The sequence below is a fragment of the Tyto alba genome, unplaced genomic scaffold (genome assembly GCF_018691265.1).
Source record: "Tyto alba isolate M040663 unplaced genomic scaffold, T.alba_DEE_v4.0 Super-Scaffold_26, whole genome shotgun sequence".
Lineage (NCBI taxonomy): Eukaryota > Metazoa > Chordata > Aves > Strigiformes > Tytonidae > Tyto > Tyto alba.
The window spans coordinates 3,520,603-3,544,355 of record NW_024881300.1 but is presented as its reverse complement, the minus strand read 5'-3'; the positions used below and the strand labels follow the sequence as shown (position 1 = coordinate 3,544,355).

The 23,753-nt window shown below is 41.1% G+C and overlaps 1 protein-coding gene across 2 annotated transcripts; it reads left to right on the top strand.

Moving 5' to 3' along the window:
- Nucleotides 1-3,327: 3,327 nt before the first annotated feature.
- OSGIN1 (oxidative stress induced growth inhibitor 1) lies at nucleotides 3,328-22,831 on the top strand. Of its 2 annotated transcripts, none has more exons than XM_032997695.2 (6): nucleotides 3,328-3,417; nucleotides 16,116-16,218; nucleotides 18,721-18,857; nucleotides 19,180-19,371; nucleotides 19,688-19,779; nucleotides 20,430-22,831. In XM_032997695.2, exons 2-6 carry the CDS (start codon nucleotides 16,134-16,136, stop codon nucleotides 21,421-21,423), a joined length of 1,500 nt encoding a protein of 499 aa, XP_032853586.1. In that variant the 5' UTR covers nucleotides 3,328-3,417; nucleotides 16,116-16,133; the 3' UTR covers nucleotides 21,424-22,831. The 2 variants fall into 2 exon arrangements, with proteins under 2 accessions (XP_032853586.1, XP_032853578.1); XM_032997687.2 differs by lacking the exon at nucleotides 3,328-3,417 and adding an exon at nucleotides 11,836-11,991.
- Nucleotides 22,832-23,753: the final 922 nt, after the last annotated feature.

Genomic DNA, 23,753 nt, shown 5'->3' with positions numbered 1-23,753 from the left:
GACTCAATTGCTTCATTTCCCAGCAGAGTCCCAGATGCAAGCACTCTACTTCACGGCATGTTGCTTTTGATGAGCTTATACCTGTACCAGGGCACGAAGCCATCTTTTGCAAGTTTTAGAAAAATATGTTGCTTCTTGGCTGAAGAAATAAGGAACAGGAAAAAAAATCATTTGGTAAGTTTCAGTAAGGAATTTTTATAGGGAAAAACCCTTGGAGGCAGCATAGTTGCAGTACATGAGTCATCTGAAACACATAACATGAATCGGGTAGTAAAGTCACCATCCCCTTCTCAGAAAATTAAGTTAATTATTATTTATAGAAGATTAGGAAAAATAGGGGAGAGTGGATAGATGTTTAACAAGTTGACCTTCCAAAGTTCATGGAAGTAATTTCTAAGTACAGGCTAAAGATAAGATCAGAACCTGTGGGACAAACATGCCTCCAGAATAAATGCAGCATACAAATAGTTTTAACACAAAGTTCAACAAACTTGCTGTAATAGGCTTCTTGGTTTAGTTATTCATATACATATTGGGAAATAAATGCTTGTATATTGGAAAATATGAAAAGTTTCTGTAGAGAACTGCAACATCTTGGAGAGATGTGAAACTGAAAAATAATGTAGCTATAAAGATGCAGGAATATCTAGGTCAGACTGTTCCCACAGTGGCCTATTACACAGGGATTGATGGGGGTTTTCAGCAAAAATGACTGCTATGAAATGGACTCTATCCTGGTGATGCAGAAGGGTTTAGCAGCTGTAACAGAAGAGATGCCTATTTACAGCAAAACACGCCTGAACAGTGCTTGGGTGTGTTACAGGATGCTGCAAGGCTGAGGAGACTGCACAGGCATCTCAGGCCAAAAAAACCTAACTCACAGCATGCAAATGTGAATTCATTCCTGGGGGATCATACTCTATAACTAAAAATGAACTTGTATTGTAAATAACTATTGCAAATCACTTAAAACTTTCTAATACAATAGACTAGCTCTTTTTGAGATGCTCAGTATTTGTGATCAGGCAGAGAAAGGTGTGGCACAGGTTGTTCTCTTGTAGCACAGCAAGAAATCTGGTTAGTTTTTGTGCTAGAGTAGCCCTGTGTCTGAAGCACAGGCCAGGAGGTCTGGGGTCACTCCTGACCTCTGTTACAGCAGTTACTAAGCAGGCACTTCATCTCTGTGAACTGTTTCTGTGCCCTTAAATGACTGAAAGTATTTATTTGACACCCAGTCACACCTATGTGATACTCATAAGACAGATTGACACCCTGTTAAGATCGGAGTTTTTCCTTATATTATGAAATTCTACTATTGATTTGTAAGAGGATTTCTGCTATTATATGTTCATTTGTGTGCCACTCAGTTATTTAATTGGACTCTTTTCTACTATACTTTTGTGTATTTGAACTGTGCGATCTTTGGACGCACTCTCAGGACACAGCTTAGTAATGACACTGACTTTTAATGGTGTTCCAAGACTAACAGCAAGACAAGTTTTCTTACCCTTTCCCAAATGACAGAACAGAGAGAAAAACATCAAGACTTTATACTGAATGCACTTCACTTTCAAGATATGAAAGCATCCCAAAGCTAAGGGGTATTCAAAATCCTGTAGCAAGGTTTTATGGGAAACTAAAAAAACCTGCATGTTTTCTAAAATGATGTTCCATTATAATAGTGTGTATTAACACAGGTGAAAAACTTCATAAAAATTGGAGGGATATAGGACAAGCTTGCGTAATTCTATAGATGCATGTAACTAAAATTATTTTGCTAAAGCTACTTTTGTCTCATTCTATCTTAAGATAAATGACTGCTCTAGCATTTGACCTGAAGTGGACAGCTCTGATTTAGCAAAGAACTTGAGAATACTAAGCACTGTAAGAAATCCTTTCCTCAGCAAAAGTACTTGATCACATTTCTACCCTTAAACCTAAGTGCAGCTGCTCTTTTGTAATCACGGGTATGTTTAAATTCAAATGAAAATCCATGAAATAGAGAAGTAATTCAAGATAATTGCCAGTGATAGTTTTTTTACCTCGCAAAGCTTGTATGAAGTGCAATTTATTTCTCAATATAGTTGTGCTCATACTTGATATTTTTATTCACAGACTGAAAAGTTGAATAAAGTGTCAGGTGTGTTTGTGTACACTGATGGTAGTGGTTTTGGTAAGTAATGTGAGAAAATGAAAATTCCTTTTAAAATGGAGTGAAGCATCTTACTTTCCTTGGGTTTTGTTTTAATCTTAAGCTTAAATTTTTGGAATTTTTAAAAAATCATGTAAGTGAAGAAATAAAATATGCTTTCTTGTTATTAAAATTTCATAATATTTAGATGTAACTGAAATGATTACATGTTTTTCACTGAACTGATAAATTATCTCGACAGTACTTTCAGTGGAAAACACTTGTCCAGAAACTCAGTTCTCAAATCTGGAGTCTTGAACCTTTGCAGTGCATTTTGCAGTGCCAGCCAGCATGCTGGAACATTTCTAGACCAGGAGTCTAGAATTTCTAGACCAGGAATTTCAAAGTGCCACAAAACATGCCCATGGCAGGGTGTGTGACTTGATTTTTTGCAAAGGCACTGACTTTGAAATGCACTGAATGCTGAGTGCCAAAAATCTAGGAACTGATGTTTCCGTTACGGCTTACGATAATGGGGACATCAAACATAAGCAAATTGACAACTGGCACATGGCTTATTGTTGCTGCTGAGACATCTATGAATGTCTGGTTGACTTTCTTCGTGATCACTAATAGAAAAGATTTTAACATAACCCAAGTGGCTCAGGGGTGAGAAAAGGGTAAGGAAAGACTGCAGGGAGAGAAGAATGAAGATTCCAAGGTAGGCCACAGTGGAAGATGGAGTAAGAGACAATAGATGGAAAATGATGGAGTACAACAGTGACTTGGTTGTATGCTGGCATTGTTGGCCTGAAGTGGAGATGCAAAACTCAAAGGAAGGTCAAGAGAATGGACTGCTTTCCTAGCAAACCTGCTTGCAAAAGAGGGTTTAACATCACAGTGTGGGTAGCAGACACACAGAAGATTTAGCTCTCCCAGGCTCAACAGCCTTGTCTGTGTTTCCTGGTTGTAATGAGTAGGGAGTACTTCAGAAGTCCTGCACATTACTTTGCTGCTGCTTAATATCCATTGTATCTATTCCAGGTTAGCTAAGGGTTCAGTACACTCACTGGCTGTGCATGTACTTTGTCTCTTTCAAATATGTGTGAACAACAGCAACTCCTGAGGCAAATCTATGAGTAAATTTACATAAGCTCTTCACGTATGCTTTTTTCTAGGTGAGAGACTAAGAACAGATCAAGATCAGGCCAGGGGATGGGGTACAATATGAGCTCTTCATGCTTCTCTACTGTTTACCTAAGGCCACCTCCCTCCTGAAGTGTAAGGTGAGAACATGCTTCCTCCCACATGCTTGCCCTTCAGTTATTTTGTTGAGGTTTCTTTGTGGACAAGAAGCATCTAGAAAGTCTCCAAGGCTTTCCACTTTGCTTTTTATTGGGCATGTGGGAGACTGTACTGGTTTGAAGAACAAGCTGTGCAGTGCTGTCCTATTACTTCATGCTTTTGCATAACTCTGGCACAGGTCTAGGCAAGGAAGCTCAGAGTATGGACTAGCTTGAACTTGAATCTAAGGTCAGGATAAATAGTCCTGTGGAACTGTCAGCTCAGGGCTTACTGGTAGTGAAGCAAATCAAGTGTTAGGGAAGGATAGAGGCCAAGCCAGAAGGCTGCTGCATAAACCTGTGGTTCATCTGTGCTTAGATTACTGGATGATGTGCTGTTTTTCTCATCTCAGTATATGAAAGATCTGGAGGTCTAGAGGAGGCAGAACAGGTTGACATAAGGTATGGAACAGTTTCTGTATTGGGAATAAGTCAGAAGACTGAGAGGAATATAGTAGAAGTAGATAGAGCTGAGTGATGTGGATCAGTTGTGTAATCTCCCTTCAATACAAGTACTAGAGGCCACATGCGAAATTACTGGAAAATAGATTAAAATAAATGGAAGGTGCTAGCAAGTGAACAAACCTCATCACATTTCAGCCAGTTCTCTCAGCTGCAAATAGCTGGAGGTAGGGGAGGACACAAGACAAGCATCACATGCTCATCCTGGTCTCTGTGGGTGTCTGCTAATACCCACTGCTGAGGATGGGATACCAGGCAGGATGGACCTTTTGAGTCAGTCTGGCCAGTCTTATGTTTGTGCCCTAACAGGCAGTGCAGATAGAGTGAACTCTGGTTACCAGTGTGACAACTCAGGCACGTGTTCAGGCACAGTGAGCTGCAACAGCAGACACAAGGACACAAGCTCCCCATGACATGTCAGAATAGCTCTGCTCTTCAGTTATTGCCGATAGCATTGAATGTTGACCTTCAGGGTGTCAAGAGTGCAAAAGGCGGCTTTAGATAACACCCTGGTCAGAGCTCCCAGGGAATTGATATCAAAGATAGCCTCTGCTTCTGGTCACCTTGGTGCCACATCCTTCTGCCATGCTGAGCACATATCAGTCTGGACTAATAAACAGAGCAACTCAGGTACTTCATTGTCACAGCTCTGCTGCATGGCTTCAGCCTCGAGGTAAAGGGTCATTTAATATTACAGTCCTCGTGTTCTTTGGTGGAGGTTTTGCTTGATGACTCAAACAGCATTTTCACAATCAAGACAAATACCGACCAGAGAATCAGAAACACCTCCTCCTTTTCATCCCTGCTTGGGACAATTCTCTGTGGAAAACCAGAAAAATTGGGGCAGTCTGACAGCTGCCAAAAATGTGAGTGGATTATAAATAAGCTACTTCTCCCTATAGAATAATTATTGGCAAGGGCATAGGACTAATCTATAGTCTCTCATCTCTAGTATAAAAATAGCTGCTTGATAGACAAAAATTAAACCACACTAAAAAAACGCAAACCTAAACAAAAAACAAAACCAAAGTAATTCAAACAAAAAAACCCTACCTGAAACAGGAGCTTTTGGTAAAATAACTGGGCAGGAGAAGAAAGGAAGATGCCTTTAGTGAAATTTCTCTGAAAAAAAGGCAACTTGAACAAGATTTTCAGGGGATTTTGGTGTTTAATCTGTCAGATACTGAATATGTATATTGAAAGATAATTCTTGCTATAGCATTGCACACTTGTTTCATTGACCTATGCTCCTATGCTCAGCTTTAAGCTTTGACATGTGCAAAAATGGATGGCTGTCAGCTAAATGTGAAATTACACAAATTGCTAGGTATTTCTAAAACAAATGCATTAGGGAATTAGTCACTGAATGGTTTTATTCTTGTGCAGAAATCCTGCCTCCTTCTTTCCTGTAAACTCACTGTGCCAAATCTTTTCAGGGTTCATAGTGAAAATTTTGTATGTTCCTAAACCACAAAAATGACCCTAAAATATATGCATGTATTTCAAAATAGCACCTTCTGTTTTACAGCAAGTGGCAGCTCCTTTCATGTTCCAGCCTCCTTAAACTAGTCTAGAAACAGAGCTGTCAATTACAGGTGAGAAACCTTGACCTGTGAAATAATTTTGTTACACTTTAATGCATTACTGTTATACTGTGACTAAGTGATAAGACTGTCTTTGAAAAAGATACTGGTTTATCCAGTTTTATGCGGAACAGTTCCAAGGGACTTGAAATTTCATTCCCTGCAGTCAGCATTGCAGCACGTGGCGCTACTGTAAGGGGAAATCGGGGTCTAAGAAAAACTTACATTTGAATATATCACTTCAGCTGATCTTTCAACATGCATGAAAACCCTGGTAAGAGGAAGGAACTTGCATGCTAAAATCTCTTAGAATTTCCCAGAGACTCTTAAAGTTACAGCAGAAAGAAAATATTGCAAGTCAGGAACATCACAATTGGTAACCTGGATCTAAGAAGCATCTACCTCTGATAGTATCAGCTGCTTACAGGGAAGATGGAAATAAACCCTGAGGGTAGGAAGTTTCAGGATAACTCTAGCACAATCCTTTTTTAAACCCTCACAGCTAAAAACTGTTGTGCTCTGCTGCAGAAATGCTTATTTTTCTTTGAGGAAATCGATGATGCTGGCTATGTTAGATCTGGATGCCCTTAGCTATACATGTTTTAAGCCTTTCAGGGATGTTACTAAATGTTCTATCTTGACTAAGTGATTCTTGATCTTGATAAAGTAAAGAAGATGTTAAAGTTAGGCTAAAGAGCTGCAGAAAGGCTAAAGCTGTGGCAAGGAAATGAATCCAAAAATCTCCAAAGGTTTTCTGCAGCCCTCTTTATAAAACATTGTGCTACTAAGTTAAATAAGCGCATTGCATTACATGCCCCTTTTCCAGTTTTGAATTACCCATTTGTATTTGAAAATTACTGTTTTGCCTTGAGTGGAAATAGCTACAGAGAAGATGCTCAATGTTCACAGTTAGGCTGTACCTCCTACTTGAAGGTTTCTTCTCTGTTAGTTATTCTAGTCAAGAAACCATGAGCATTAGCTTTTGTGGGATATTTTCTGCTTTGGGTCATAGTCTCATGAAGTTGCTCAGTCTGACACATCATAATATGATACAGCAGTTTATTAAATTAAGCTATCGGTTGCTAAATGTCAGTATAGAGTAAAAGAACATAACTGAACACTGACTGTTAGATCATAGAGACTAAAGGCTGTGTCTTCAAATGATACTGCTATCCTGAAGTCATGTAAATATTTATAAATATATTGACATTAAGATAAGAAGAGGAAAATTCCCTACCAGCTTCATGTGCAGTTTAATCTTTGACTAGGTCATAGTTGCTGTTTGTTTGAAATGAAAGTGCACGTGTTTACTTTTTCCCCAAACCTCATCTATGTTGAGATCATGATGGAGGTCTAAGTGCAGTGCATGTGAGCGGGACCTTCCCCTGCCGTGTTACACTTGGGGAACTAAGAATCAGCAAAGGCCCAGTCCTTCTGGGAAACAAGCATGGCTGTAGTCCTTTGAGCCTATGGACTGTACTTCTTGGCATTCTACTAGTTTTTTGAAAGGAAGCATATGTTCTGGGAAGTAGAAAACACACTAGGTTTGGCTAGCATCCCCATACACTCATCTGAGGGGAGAACAGTGTTTTCTGAGGGCGACCAGGGGAAATGCATGCACAGCCACCCAGCACTCTGCACTACTCTACATGGACACTTCACATGTGAACTCAGAGTGACTGTATTTTTGCAAGATACCTACTGCTATTGCGGGCTACTTTGTAGTGGCTAGGAACATGTTTTTCAGAGTGTGTTTATACAGACCAGCTATCTCTGCTAATGCTCACCATTGTTGTTCCCTTAGCCTGGATAGAGAAGATGTGTGAGATCTCCCAATAAGGCATTCTTAGTAGACACTAGAGTGCCCAGATGAGTCTCTACTGCAGAGTAGCCAAAGATATGACTGCATGAATGCAGACAGTAGAGCTGCACGGCCCTTCTGGGTAGTATGATTGATTCTCACCTCCCCAAGCTTATTTCTTAACAGATGTTTTCAAGACAGTGGTGGAAGTGGCTCATGCATCTGGACAATGAAAGATAGTTAAAATCTTTGGTTTGGTTTGATCTCATTAATTTGGGAAGACAACCTTCTTAGAAAAGACAAACAGTGCTTTCAAGGTAATGAGTTGAGAGCAGGGAAAAGTGAAAGTCACTGTTTTAAAATAGTTCCAGCAAAATGTAAGGTTTTGCTTTTTACTTTCCTCAAACAATTTTCCAGGTTACTAGGACAAAAATATCTCAGTCATTTATTTGACTGGGAGGTCAGTGTCCCTTTGAATAACAAATGGTGAGGCGAACCTTTACTTCTCTCCCCTTGGACCCAGCTGCCTAAACACTGCAAAACAAAGTATGAACACAGGACAGATATGACCTTGGCAGGGACACAGGAAAGTAGGACATGTGCTCCAGGCCAAACTTTTCTTTACAGGAAGCCATGTGAAAGCACAAACACATGTAGGAAGTCTCAAGTAGAACTGGGAGCAGAACTGGGTCTCACACTTGCAAATTTGCCTAAACTGCTTTTTCTGTTAAGCCTAGCAATTATCTGGGCTTCCCCATGACTCTTTACCTCTGTCATTTAGCAGAGCAAGTAATGTCCTTCAGAGATCCAGCTGCTGCCAGAGGTGGAGTGGCCACAGCTTGCTGCTTCTGATTTGGGGAATACCAGGACATCTACAGGGAGCATCTTGCTGATGTGTGTCCAGGTTATGATGTTGGTGACAAATGTGGGGTATTTTTTAGTTAAAGCAAGAAGAAACAATGTTTCAGTATTGATGTCAAACTATTTATTATCATTAAATATGTGGGTTCTAGTTTTGGTGTGTAAGCTAATTTACAGTTTTGTAAGTGGAACTTTTCCTGTATGAAAAAGGTAGAGATGCTTTAGGTAGCAACAGAGTGAAGCTGAATTTTAGGTCCTGCAGAGATCATATAGAAACAAAATACTTGGTCAGGTTTTCCAACAGTTGAATTTGAGATTCTGCCTTAGATTAAATGACCTGCTCTGATGGGGTGGGGTGAGTGGGTAGGTGAAACACTTAATGTCCTCTTAGGCAGAAAACATGCAGAATTTTATATTTGTGTTTTACCATAATTGAAAAAACACCAAAGCGTCACACTGGGAGTGTTCCTCTAATTATGAAAAACCAGCAGAACATGAAGTTCTAATCTGTGAAACAATGTAGTATATCATGATAATTTGGCACAGAGTGATGTTACACCTTAAGTCTGGCTAGGGGGAAGGGTGGATGCTAGAGAGGTACTGCAAGTGTTCCACCATGAGTTGTCAATAGCAGAGGTAACAGCAATGAATTTTGACACCAGACATTCTTACTCCTTAAGCTCCCCCATATCAGGAGAGAACAGAATCAGGTCCATCTGACAGATTTCAGGAGTAGGACTTGGGTGGGTAGAACTTAATGACCCAAGGTGAAAAGTCAATTGGTAGGGAAATTTCTTGCAATAGGGGGTGGTTCAGGTGTAAAGTGTTCCCCCAGAACAGTGCTATGGCTCTGTCCATGCTTCCTGGCATATTCTTCAGATTTTACCTTGGTAAAACATAGCATCAACTTGTTGGAGTTCTGAGAACTATATCATGGCTGACCTAAAGGAAAACAAACCGACCTTGGCAACAAATGCACCCAGGCTTGCTGATACTGTGAACTGCAGAGTATGACTTGAAGGTGGAATGAATGACTACCAGTGAAGTGATGAGTGGTGCAGTGTTTTGAATTCCTTCCTACCAACTGACAGCAGATGATTTGTCTAGCTACCATTGTATTATGTGCAAGACTCATTTATGTAAAAGCAAATGTAGTGATCTAACCCATGCCCTGTGTTTTTTGAGGTACAGACAAAGACGGAATTGATCCCTTACAGCATCTGAAGGTAGTCCTTAATGTCATAGGTCCTATTTAAAAAAAAAAAAAAAAGAAAAAGCAACTTTTTAAAGAAAGAATCTTTTCACAAGCTGCAGCCTAAGTATTATCTTGCTTTTGCTAGATCATTTGGTGGTGTCTTGCTAATCTAGCTTAGTATCTGTTTTATGGATAATATTCATTAGAAGCAAAACTTTACCATTTTATTTTTAAAAGGAGAAAGTTTAAAGAAAAGAGAAGGAACCCTTGCAAGTAATTAATTTTACTGATAGTTTCCACTTAAGTCTGACAAATCTATTTTGTACACTATGTGGCAGATGTGGATTCCTCAGATCTCAGCTGGGGTACAGTGAAATATACCTAGATGAATGAGCCTGCAGACTAGTAGTTTAGAAGAGTTTTTTCTGTAAAATTCCGAAGGCCTCTAAAGACCCTTAAATCTGTGCACCAGTAAAATGTTTCTGTCAGTTTGTGCAAGGAAAGAAGTTAGTATTACTAGTCAACTGCATACTCGGACAGCTATGAATTCTAGATAGTGCAAAGTCATGCTAGAAATCTCTATATAAACATTTTATTTGGGCACTTAACTAATCTGAATGATACCGCTTGCAGTAAATCAGGAAGAAAATATAAGTGAATTGCATAAATTTGTAGGCCAAAGGGTGGTTTGCCAGGTCAAGTGAGGATTGCACAATTACTTCCTCTTGTGGAAAGTTTGTGCAGACAAAGTGTCGGGCTGAATTATTTGTTTCCAGATAAGGTACACGAGGAGAAACAGTAACATTGATAGATATTCCATGTGATGTGTTTGTTGGGATATCTGTTAAAAAAAGCCCCCAAATTGCTGTATTGAATGGTCTTATTGTACAAGCAAATAAAGAACAGTGGGTTATTGTTGTACATGAACATTTTCCTGTAAAGAATTGTACTGTGTGCAAGAATATGATGGAGTTTGTGGTTTTGGAAAGACCTCCTGGCTTTATTTGCAGAGGTAATAGAGATTCCAGTGGGAAATGGAGAAGATTTCTTCTTGCCATAGTGGATAATTTTAATTTTGCAGGTTTTCACACATAGGAAGTATTCCTGATTTTACTGCTTCTAGAGTCTGCCAAACTATCATATGCTTTCTTCTATCTATGCTGTGAGCAAGTATGGACTTGAACATCTTTGTTCTAAAATGTTTGACATGCAACACTGCAAGATATATTGAAGATAATTTTTCAACAAACTTGATCTTGAATCACCTAACCAAACAAATGTCTTAGTTTCTCTGGAAGCTTAATTTTATCTTGACTGATATAGGTATGTTTGTCACCTGCCATGAAATATCTGAATAACACATATAAAAGCCTTTGCTCCTGTCAAAAAATCAGTATGAGTTGTTTAAGAGCTCTGTGCACATGCTACCATAGATAAAGGCCCAGACAACTTGAAAGAGACCTTAAAAAAATCACCCCTCAATCTGACAAGTATTTAAGAGGGATCACTATTAGTTAAATTTTAAGTGGTGAAATAATGACTTCATATTTATTAAAACAACTTATTCTGGTGGAATTAAAATAGATTATGAAGTATCCTATGAGGGTAGTGAGACTATAGAATTCCTTCTCATGAGCTGTTTTTTATATCACATGATTGAAAATATGCATCTCAACTGGATATCAGCAGTCCTCCTGAATCCCTGGAAATTGTAGCTTCAAAACAGAAGGCCTCAGAGATTTAAAATATGCTGCACTTACTACTTGAACTAAACACTTTGGCACAAATTTATTTAATTTGTTAAGGGCACTTTAAATTTAGCAAACTTCATCGATTAATCCAATGGATTGAGTAAAATACCTTGGATGAAAATCCTGGTATGTTGTAAGTTTTATATGAAGTAGTCTGACTCATTTTACTGCTACTGTGCAACAGGTTTACTGGACTTTATCTCACTGAAGAAAAAAAAATATATAAACTGAAGTCTGTATTTTCAGATCCACTATATCTATGATATAATAATAATAAGGTGAAACTAAAACTGCAAACTGTCCAAATTAGGAAGAAAGTAATGACATTTTCTTGTCCTTTTGTGGCCAAAAAGATCGATCACTAACTTTAAAGCAAGCATACAGTGCTATCCTATCACTTTTATTCCCACTTGTAATTATAACTAGCAGTTTTTTTAAATACAGAGGAAAAACCCAGGTCTGCCACAGGAAGCATTACATTTTATAAAGTCTCAGGGTTTAATTTGCCCTGAGGGCTAAAAATGAAGATATTTGTTCAATGCAGGACTTGTGCCATGCATGGCTTCTATAAGCCTACTTTTGCTGTAATCGTGTAGTCAGCTGAGCATTACTAAGGAAGATCACTATCATTCATTCACAAGCTGGGAAGGGAAATAGTCCTGCTGACTCATGCTTATAAGTATTTTCCTTGCTCCGCCTCCGTTTATTTCAGCTCCTCCTCTCCTCTCTTAGTGCTGGTAGCCTGCTATATTTAAACAGCTGTCTTAGAGCAGAGAAAGGATTCAAGGCTTGTAGTTTGCTTGGCTTTCCTGACTACGGGCATTTTCATAAAGATTCCAGTTCTTATTGGACCTGCTGCTAAAGGTAAGAAGGCTATAAGTAACTGTAGAGAGCTCTGGCATACTGTAACATTGCTTTCTGAATACCACGGGGTAGTTTTTAGAAATATATTATTGTTATGTACCATAAAGTTGACTTTTTTCCACCTACTTTGTGCTTGTGGGGTAACTGGCCTGGCTTGTAAGAGTGACAGTGCAGGGTGACAGGGGTGGGGGGAGGAAGGGGCAGGGAACAAACTTCTGAAACTTGTAGGAAAGTATAAAATGTAAAAGCTATTGAGATTTCTGGTTTTTTTAAAAGCACTAATGAATTAAATTTTCAAAACTGCTGGTGAAATGAATGGGTTGATGAAGAAATGAAGCTGAAGAACTGTTGCATTTGTGTTACAATTGTTCTTGTTTAAACCTGTGTGATGGTAGTTCTTTCAGTCGCTTCCATTATTTATATACTGGCTGCACTGCTCTCTTGAACTGTCCCCCTGTGCTGTACAGGCCACACTTGGTGGTCCTTACTTGAACAAAAGTCTCACTGATGTTATAGGGAGAGCTACTTGACATATGGCTGATATAACTTGGCTTTTTATTTCTGTTAAAGATCAGTTTAGTGTCATTGTCTTGCTAAATGCATCTTTGCTTTTTCTTTTACTCACTTAAAACCTGTTTCAGTTGTGCAGCCTGGAACTACTAGGGGCCACACTGACCGACTTTATATGAATTATAGTCCCTCTAGGCTTAAGGCTATGTTAGGAAGGTATGCAGAGTTTGGCCTAGAGTGAGCTGAGTGCTTTTCTAAGCCAGAACAATTATGTAACATCACACAGACACTGAAATGCTTTGGAAGCAGTGAGGAGATAAATTGTGGAGCTTGCAGCGTGCTCCCAAATGAAGAGGAGGAAAGAGACACCCATTTAAAGTAGGAAGCCTAAAGCAGGAGCCAAAACAGGGATCAGTGCCACTGAGCTGGCTGAGTGTGACTGCCCAGCAGCCTACTCTACATAAAAGGAAGGTGAGAAGAGCAGTCTTGGGTTTCTTGCTAGCTCAGGCTTTCTCTTGCTGCTAACTGGTTCTGTATAGATTGGAAATTAACTTCAATGTCCTGTGCTTTCCAGTAGCCTCTGCAAGAGCAGGCTTTCATCTGCTACACTGTATTAGCTGTACAGGTTATTGAAGTATACTTGGTCTCTTGATTCTAAGATTGCCCAAAAAAATAATTAACCCACCTTTACTTCAAACAGCAGGAAATGTAAACATTTGGCCTGAAACTGAAATGCCTGAGATGCTCTGAGCTCATTTTTATCCCCAGAAGTCAAACATTCTCATCCTGTAGGCTAAAACCAGGCTCAGCATCTGGTTCACTTTCTACTTAAAAAGTAGAATTAATAAGTATGAATTAGAGATGGCAGCTATAGGATGTGGAAGGGACTTCCATTTGTAGAGACATGCTAGGATAAACAAGAGCATCTCTGATGGTTAATCTTGGGTTGATAGAATTGTCCAGTGTCAGAACTTCAGGAAATAAAGCATATAGCACTAAAATGGTCATTTTGGGATTTTGTGAACCCAGATCCTGAATGAAACCGTGTCTAGAAATGGTCATGTATGTGCATGGATGTAGTAATTTCATTAGACTAACAGTTGTGCTCCTCTAGCTATTAAGGTTTGGTTTAATTCCAGCAAATGCTCCTTTCATGTGCCAGAAGGTACAGAATGAAGAGGGTGGGGTGGGTGAAATAAGGAGAGCGTTATCACTGAGCCTGCGACGGCTGCCTTTCCTCTCTGTCAGGGCGGGGTAGGGTGGCATAGTGCAATTTCTACTGTCTTTTGCCTTTTTTGTCCCCTTCAGGCTCCCCCAGAAAAATGCTGGCATACAATGGCATGACTTTGCACCCAAGTCTTACAAATAAGCTTGCAGGCTTGTTATTTATATGCTGGCTTTGTTGCTCTCCTAGAACTGTTGCCATGTGCTGATTTGGGTTGGTTCAGCAGTCCTTGCTTCCAGCAAAAGTCCCACAGATGTTGCTGGGTTACCACTGTCTACAGAGTGCATACAGTCTTTCCATGCATGCTACTGCAGAGTGCTGTGGAGCAGAAACCTGGAAGATCACTTCCAGAGATGTTGCTTCCCTCTTCCAGATTACCAGTAGTTTCACAGCAGTAAGATGTGTACTCTATGTTAGGAAGAATTAATGAGAACTTGTCATTTTGTATAATACAGCCATGGAGAGGAATTTATTTGTTACCATGGAGAAGAAACCTCTGCCAACTCTCAGATAGGTACTGTGGTTCAGCTGATTTGAGGGGAATACCTCAACAGTGTCTTGTTCCTTTGGTGTCTGGCCATGCCAGGTGCTGGATTCTACCAACTGCAACTCCAGAGTTTTGGGGTAGGGGATTATTTAGGAGTAAATTTACACAACAATCTGCTGAAGGTGGTGCAGGTTTTGATTCATGTGGTAGAAACTATCCAGAAGGCTGGGGAAATACTTGGACAGTTAGGCTGTGCTGCTGTAGCTTCTGGGGTTAGGTTAAATATGCTTTAAAGGGTTGATGCATGCCTCAGTATGGACATAACACACTGAAGTGTTTATCTTCTGTAGTGTATGCATCTACCTTTGAGTCTCAATTAAACTGGGTACCTAAGTTTCCTTGAAATCCAACTGGCTTCAAAGCTAGATGCTTGAAATAGCTTGAATTAGAAAGCATGACTATTATGTCTTGTAAGTGGTTCTTGCCCTGTCAGGCAAAATGCATCAGAGTCTTGGACTAACGCTTGGTTAAGTGGTAATAGGCAACCAGTAAGTGTTACTAAACTGTGTTCCAAAAATTTGGATGAAGCTGCTGGTTTTGAATTTAGCCTATAAGCCTTATTATCTGCCTCTTTGCTTGGATGAACCCAGTCCTCTTAGAATAGGTTTGTCTGCCTCAGTGATAGCGGTATATTGGTATAGATGAGAATTGTCACATCCTTGCAGGCAAATGCACTTACAAGACTCCTTCTGAAGCCTTGAATTCTGCAAATCCTACACTTACCTGTGGTCTTCTGACTGCTCATTCAGCCACCAGGGTCTTAGTGCGTTACTGTAGTTGCTGGTGATATAAATGTCAGGCTTAAAGTGGAGCATTACACTTTTAGGATAACATTTGCTGCAATACCTGTGTCAAAGGCAGTGATGTGCCAGACCTTATGGAAGTGTGCAGTGCTCTTGCCAAAGATCTTTCTGCTGTTGAAATGGGTGTGGAGAGCATGGCCCTCCTGAACAAAGTCATGCCATTCAATGGATATTTTACTTAGCTTTCCCAAATGAGAATAATGTTTTTATAAAAGACTGATTTCCCTGTAGAATAACTTAAAAGCTTATGGTGAATTTCAAAAATCTTATGTTTATTGTGGTAGAAAATAACTTCTCTAGATTAGAGACACTATAGTTGAATTCCCTGGAAAACTAAAGAAGTCATTATTTGACATGGTAGGATTCCAGCAGGAATGGCAAAAAACTTTAATTCACTGTTCATTGAATATCTGCATAATGATTAGATTTGGTTTGTAGATTCTACTCTAGTGACACTTTGGTCTCCAAGATAATTATGATATATATATTGTTTAAAGGCTTGTTATTTACTTGTTCAGACCTAGAACTCTCTATTTTCTGGAAAATTAAGAAAGAAGGTTCAGGAACTAAACTAGCACTTCTCAAAAAACCCTGTAGTGATGGAATGATACATATTAGAAAATGCAGCCGGGAGATTTCTAGCCTTTGGGTATAAATCTTGAGTGAGGTTTCCTCTATTTATCAGTAAATGTGCAAGTTGCTTTAAAAAGTATGAAGTGTTCATGATAATTATGGCAATTTTCTACACAGTATGGGCAGATGTTCTCACTTCTGCTGCAGCACTTCAGTTACTGTAGTCAGAGGGTTACCGAAGTTGCCAGATATTCAGGAATATGTGTGTGGAAGAGAAGATAAGGGTTCTCTCCTTTTGTGGTGTATAATCAGGGAATCATCTGTTGGGTTTTGGGGACAGGAGGAGAAAAAGATAAGTAGGCCTGTCCTGAGTGTGGAAGATCAACCCCTGTTTGTGGGCTATAGAAAGTCACGGGGCTTTTTTTGTCAAAAAGGCAAATAATTCAAAATTTACTTGCTTTAACAGGTAGACTCCAGGACCTAAATGCTTCCGGACAGTAAGATGTGTGCATTATTGGCTAGGCCCCAAAATAAGTGTGCGTTCAAGCCACTGCCTGTTGTGATCATAGGTAAGCTTTCTCCTGCCAGCATTATTGTGTTCTCTTGTGCTGTTGTTGCTTTGGGCTTGGTGTCTTCAGCTTTTGCTCTATGTGTTCTTACTCAAACCAGAAATGCCTGACCACTGTTTCTGCATCCTTTCCCTGACAGCCAAAGTTTATCTGGTACCAAGAGAAGGACCACTAAGAGTTGTGGGAAGTAGGGAGCTAGGTATTTGATATACTAAAACACATACTTCTTCTTTTGAATAGTAAAACAAGTAGCCTTTTGGGCATCAGTTTGGCTGGGCCTGTTTCTTCTCTGTTGTATATTTAGAAGGGATTCAACTTGCTGTGAATTGATTATCTGTAGTGCTTGAATTGGAGGTGGGTTTGTGATCTTTTTCCCCGTTGTGTGTTTAGAAAGTGCTCCAGATGATGTTGGAGTTTCTTGAAATTTTTCACAGATTTCTTTTAAAATGCAAGTCAGCTACACTGATCTTGTATAGATTTAAGAGAATGGTAAAAAGCTGTGGGTTTTTACTGGTTTAGAAAACAGGTTATGTAGTAACTGCCTTATCTCCATTGGAGGAGGAGAGCTTTGTAATGTGAGGTGATTCTTGGAGCAAAGCACAAGCAGTGATGTCAGTGCCTTCCCCTCTGACAGATAATGGCTGCTGCTTGAGCGCAGGTGTTGGACCCTGTTCATCTGAGGATGTGTTTAAATGCCTTGTAGATCTGGGTTCCTTCCTTATCTGACATCTAATTTATAGCACCCAAGAGAGCTAGTCCAAAGTTAGTGCAGCACATAAATCGCACTTAATCCTTGCTAACAGTGAGTTTGAGGAAACTACTACCAGCAGGTTCTAGTCTGAGAGTGTCTTTGTACTGCCCAGTTGTACGAGTCTTTAAGTGGGAGGGAGGATATTTTGGTACATCTATAGTGCACTGATACAGGGATCCAGTGTGGAGATGTCACAAACGCCTCAGAAGCACCAGTGTGAAGATGTGCCTCTGAGGACCCTGTTGGACTGAAGCAGCTCAGCTGTTTCACTGCAGCTGGACTTTGCACGGCGGTTCCAGCTACTTCCCCAGGCCCTGCCCCAGGAAGGTTGTGGGCTCCCTCCGCTGTGCTGGCAGCCTCACAAAAGCAGTTGCTTTCTAGAATAGTTTGAGCCCCAGAGGTAGCTGTACTTGTGACCACTCATATCAAACTTGGTGGTGGTTCAGAGTAAATCCTCTCTGTGTTGCTGAGTCTTGTGCACTCGGGTGATTAAGTTTGGCTTAGGTACCCCCTTGTACTTCCTGAAACAAAGAAGTAACCTGAAAAGTGTTATATATTTTACTATAGCTGCAGTTTAGTTTGTTTATAATTTCTGTTCCTGTTGGGTTTGGATAACTTTCCTGCAAGTGGAATATTCCAAACACTGACCTGCAGCTCCTGGTCTTTGCACAGCACAGCAGACTTTGGCCCCAGCTGCAGCACATGCTGCTGTTCACATAGCCCAGCTCACTGTTACCTTTACAGCCTGAGCCTCCCTCTATCTCAGATCCCCACTCAGCAGCCTTTGCTCCAGTGGCTCACGCTTGCAGCACGGGCACTGTGTCAACACAGACTGCTGTGTCACTTCAGCTCTCCTCTCCTACATAGTCACTGCATTATGTAATGGTGGTTAGTCACATACTGGTGAGCAGCAAAGCCTGAGCTTCCAGAGAGGCTGACACCTAGTTATGCAGACACTGTAAAATATTAAACATGCTGGAGAGCAGCCATGTGAAAAGTTTCCATGGGCTACTCTCGCTGGGCTCTGGAGTCAAATGTATCAAGTTTTTCCACTGGCTGTTGGGTGGTCAGCAGGAGGAGTTCAGTCATCTAGCAATCTGTTTGAAGTGCTGTATTCTGTGGGCTCCTCTCAGCATGGCAGAGAGACATTAACACAATGCCTGCAGTACCGCGATAGAGCTGGTTCCCATTTGAAAGTGTCCTCAAAACCCGTTAGTCAAAACTGCTATTGCCAGATATCCTTTATTAGATGGGATTTCTTACTGAGTAGAGCTGTTTCCCCTTCACTTCAATAGTCACCCTCTTTTCTGGACTTACTCTGTATGGTGGTGCACAATGAACTGCTCTGCATAGGTGTGAAATGTGCATCCAGGGAAGCTGAGGCCCCCAGTCAGTATGTGTCCAGTTTCTAAACCTTCAAAGAGGTTAATGAGCAATAGCTCAATTCATCAGCATGGTAGAGACTTCAAGCTTCAGGTGAGGTTAACCTCTGTTTTGTTTAACCCAATGTCTTTTCAGCCAGTTCTGAAGGCCTTTTAATGCAAATAAGGCAACTGTGGAGGAGAAGGGGACATATAAGGGTAAAATGGCTTCCCCAACTCCATCCAACAGGTCAGTGGTCAATCTGGAATAAAGTCCCCTGTATCCACAGTAGTGTTGTATCCTTTGAATTGGTCTGGATATTAGAAACACTCCTCAAAGGACTGCTTTATGTGCAGGAGTATAAATTCTTCTCCATTGTGTCTTTTTAGGGAATGGACCTTCAGGAATCTGTCTCTCATATTTGCTGTCAGGCTACATTCCTTATTTCAAAAGAGACTCTCTTCACCCTCATCCCATTCTTCAGAGGAAACTGGAAGAGGCACCAGATGTCTCCATTTTGGACCAGGTATGTGTAAAGAGAAACAGTATAACATCACAGTGAAGCATCCTAGGTGTATATTATAAGTGATAACCTCATTTGAATTTTCAAAGTATACAGACAGAATGAGCCTTAAGTAAAGTACTTTTAGTTGTCCAGATCTCCCTTGTATGAAATGGCAGCATTGCTGCTAAGATCCTTGAGGTAGTCCTTGTGCAATAACAGGGTCTGTGTGCCAGTAAATGAGCTTCACAGAACACCAAAACCACTGATCGGAAATACTGGATTAACAAGCAGTCTGCTGCCTAGCAGGACACGCATTTTAAGCATCTGATCTGCCTCTCTTTAGGATTTGGAGTATCTGTCTGAAGGCTTGGAGGGACGATCCCACAGCCCTGTGGCTCTTCTGTTTGACACTCTTCAGCGTCCAGACACAGACTTTGGTGGAACAGCAGAATCTGTCCTCACTTGGTGGCATGAGACTTACAGAGCTGTCCCCCATCTGGTCCTTGGCAGAAACGCTCCTGGAGGTGCCTGGCATGTATGTGAATGGAGGCCTAACTGCTTAGGTCTGCATGTTGTAAGGTAGCCAAATGTGTTGACTGGAGAGGCAAAAGCTCCTGTAATCTGCCAGTCAGCCACATCTGATTTTATGTATACAGACAAGCAAAAGTTTAAAAGGAAAAAAAGCATGAGGGACATTTATATTTCCAGTCTGTTCTTGTTGGAGAACACAGATGGTTTCATCCATGACAGCAGATCAGAGGAAATTGTGGATTTCATGATCTGTGCCATATTGAAACATGAACAAATTGCATTTCACTTTGAAGTAATTTTTACTGTGTTTCTTGTTCCAGTCTATCGAGGGCTCTATGGTTACCCTGAGCAGAGGGGAATGGATGGGACTCCCAGATCTCCCGTTTAAAGACTGGCTAAAGCAAAAGAGAAGGTAAGTTATCTATGATGTGATTATTTGCAAACATCTGGAGGCTTTTTGGGAACCTGAAGTGGACTTCCTGAATGTAGCTACCCATCTGTTATGAATTATTCTAGTGAGAGAAAGGACACCCTCTCACTCCCCAGTAAAAGTCCGTTCTACATTCAGTGATTCAGGTGAAGTTGCAGTGCTGCTTGGAAAGTGTCCTTATCAACACCCACTGGAGAGAGGGATCACAGTGGCCATGAGTCCCGAATAAAGCTTGGAAAAGTCATGGTCATCTGCTGACCCTAATGACAGGTATAATCAGCTCAGCTACTGTGCAGTCTCTGAGGTGCTTCTGCTATTGAGATGTGTAACAGTCTTAAAAAGTCCAGATGTTAAAAATGGAACGGAAGCAAGATATGAGAGAAAGGCATAAATGAGCAACCATGTTCTTAGGGATGGGATTCATGCTACAGAAAGCTGCCTCTGTCCAACAGCTTGTGGACCTGAGTGTTAGCTCTATATACCAGGAATAACTTTGCTCAGGTCAGGGAAACTAGATAAATCTTCTCCGGTAGTGCCAGGATAGATGGCTCTAGGATACATTCAGTGGAAGAGGGGAAAAATTCCAGTCTGTTACTTAACTGCTGCTTGACCTTTGTTTGTCTATATTACAGAGGCTTCAGAAACAATAGAGCCACAGCAGAAGACATTGCTCAATATTACCAACACTATGTGATGAAGAAAGGACTGCAGAAGAATTTCAGATGTGGTACTGTTGTGACCTCTGTGAGGAAAGTGAGTGCAGAGAGCATCTCCAGCCATGGACAGAAAGATCTGCAGGAGAATAGTGACTCACTCTGGAACATCAATGAGAAAAGTAGAGAGGTCTTTCAGGTGGATGGATTTTTCAAAACTGTGAAAGGCAATAGAGAGTCTTTTTCCATCTATGCAGAGAATGTGGTCTTAGCTACAGGAACATATGATAGTCCTACTTGGCTTGGGATCAAGGGAGAGAACCTTTCCTATGTCCATCACCAGCTGTCTGCCCTAGAGGAAGCAGTGAAGAACAACAGCATTGGCATTATGTCAGATCCAGTCTTAATTGTAGGTGCTGGTCTGACAGCTGCTGATGCGATTCTCTTTGCTCACCATTGCAATATTCCAGTAATCCATGTTTTTCGGAGAAGAGTCAGTGATCCAGGTCTTATTTTTAATCAGCTCCCGAAAATGATGTACCCTGAATACCACAAAGTTCATCAGATGATGAAAGAACAGTCAGCTGATTGTGCTGGGCCCTATGAGTGTTACATTAGCCTTCCTGAACATCACGTGCTATCCTTCGGCAAGGACAAGAAATGCATCTTTCAAGACAAGAATGGCTACCAGAAAGTTTATAAAATTTCCATGGCTCTTGTTCTAACTGGCTCAAACCCCAACCTTTCCTTTCTACCAAATAATGGCATTGACTTGGCAATGGACAGTGACCAGCCAGTCAATCCAAAGAGGAATCCCATAGATGTTGACCCATTCACCTATGAATGCACTCAGGAGAAAGGGCTTTATGCTCTAGGACCTCTAGCTGGAGATAACTTTGTACGTTTTGTACAGGGAGGGGCTCTGGCTGTCGCCAGCTCCCTGCTAAAGAAAGCAAACAAAAATCCACCCTAACAAAAAAATCCCTTTGCTAACTGTCTGAATGGGTTACTGCTGTTTTCTTAAAGAAGCAAGTCATCGGATTCATACATCCTCAAATGTAAATCCCACTCCTGGCATTCTCCAAGGTTATGCAGAGAGTTACTAAGTTCTTGCCGAGTTATTTGAGACGATTAAGACACCAAGTACAGAGTGGGTTTCACACATGGCAGTACCTTCAATCCCTGGGGATTCAGCTCCTTTCCTGCATAGCTGTGCATGAAGGCTGCAGGGGCTTTGAATCTTGTGCCTGGCAAAGCAGGGAGCAACATAGTGATTGCTGTTCAATGTAACACCTCCCAGGTTGCTGAAAATTGAATTGGGAACAATCAATGTTAATTATTTCCAGACAGCAGGCTGCCAACCCTGTGTCTGTCAGTATCTTACAGTGTTGTTTTATGAAACAAAGTAAGCTGACGTCATTTTATTTGCTCCCGTGGCTCGGATGTGTGTTCTTATTAGACCAGAAATCACTGAAAGACACTGCAGGTCCCTCTCTGGCACCTGAAGTGACACTCTGAAAATAAAAACTGACATAGAAACAGTCAAAACTGTTTTCTCCCACTGACACCAGCAACAAGTAGAATGTAGTCTATTTTTAATCTAGAGATTCCTGTGATGGATTTTCTCCTACTAGAGAAGGAATGGTACTGATTTACAAGCACTTGGTTTGCCATCTTGCAGTTTTCTACTTTCTGAATCCTAAAAATGCAGTAGCCAAATTCTTGGCAGCTGCTGTACAGACAGCAGAGCTAAAGGGGAACTACTGGTCTGTCTTGTAACTGCCCAGACACTGTATGGGGCTTCTGTTGCATGGAGTAATTCAGAAAGATGCAATATGTTATATATTATGTGAATTTCTAATGTAATGTGTGGGTTTTTTTTTTTAATACTTTAATAATTTGTGTAAAGGGGAAATTGGCACAGTCACTTTTTTATAGATTTATGCTATATATAGCAAATTTTTTCTACTAGTTTTCTAAAAGATTTTTATTGGCAAAATATTTTTGTTACAGGCTTTCAGTCAGTGTTTTGAATGAACTGGGGTGGGTGGGAATGTTGCCTTATGTTGCAAACGGCATTCTCAACAGACCTACAGGGCCTTTCATACTTCTCGCAGGAAAAATCAGAGTCATAGCTAATCTTATTTGATGTAAAGACAGACTCTTCTCCCTGTGCTGCACTGAAACTCACTGACATGACAGGATGCTGCACATGTCTCTGGAAAGCTGAATCTGTGGTGACAGTGGCTGTTTGTAAATGAATCAGCTTCAAGTTGCGATGTGTAAGGAGCCTGTTTGTCATGTTGCTGTATCACACTTGAATATTTTTGCCACTGACTGTTTTTGTATGACATTTTTTCAGTAAAGTGATTTCAAACTTAGTCTGTGTTTTTTAACTCTGACTTTTAATCTCTGACCCAGAGAAGATCTAATGAACTGTTCATCAGCTTCCTGGTGAGCACCAGGGTGTGGTTTGTGCCTGCCAAAGCCTGCGTCCTTCTGCTCCCTAGGAGCACAACGCTACGGATTTGCTTTCTGTGTATCTTCCTCTACAGTAGGATGGAGGACCCTTGTAGAGTGTTTTATCTCTTGTGAGGCTAAAAACCAATATCAAACAGAGCTGTTTGCCAAGCATGTTTTTACCTAGGGGATCTTAGATCTCTTTCCTGTTACCTACTGTCTTTTGTCTGGAAAAATCCCAATCAGGGCCTAGTGCAGTAAGACAGTTTAGATCACAGAAAGGTGTTCCTCAGGGGTCGGTGTTGGGCCCAGCGCTGTTTAACATCTTTGTTGGTGACATGGACAGTGGGATCAATACACACCGATGACACCGAGCTGTGTGGTGCTGGAGGGGATGGATGCCATCCAGAGGGACCTGGGCAGGCTGGAGAGGTGTGCACCTCATGGAGTTCAACAAGGCCAAGTGCAAGGTCCTGCCCAGGGGTTGGGGCAATCCCAAGCACAAATCCAGGCTGGGGGAGGAGTGGCTGGAGAGCAGCCCTGTGGAGAAGGACTTGGGAGTGTTTGTGGATGGAAAACTGACTGTGAGCCACCAATGTGTGCTTGCAGCCCAGAAAGCCACCTGTGTCCTGGGGTCCACCAAGAGAATTGTGGCCAGCAGGTTAAGAGAGGGGGATTCTCCCCCTCTGCTCTCCTGAGACCCCCCCCCTGCAGTGCCGTGTCCAGCTCTGGAGTCCTCAGCACAAGAAGGACACGGCACTGCTCGAGTGGGGCCAGAGGAGGCCACGAAGATGCTGGGGGGGCTGGAGCAGCTCCCCTGGGAGGCCGGGCTGAGAGAGTTGG

Bases quoted from the DNA above. Each gene is read 5' to 3' on its own strand.
- OSGIN1 (XM_032997695.2), top strand. From the start codon at position 16,134: ATGCTTCCGGACAGTAAGATGTGTGCATTATTGGCTAGGCCCCAAAAT. The intron at 19,372-19,687 runs GTATGTGAATGG...TTCTTGTTCCAG, and splicing joins CTCCTGGAGGTGCCTGGCAT to TCTATCGAGGGCTCTATGGT. The intron at 19,780-20,429 runs GTAAGTTATCTA...TCTATATTACAG, and splicing joins TGGCTAAAGCAAAAGAGAAG to AGGCTTCAGAAACAATAGAG.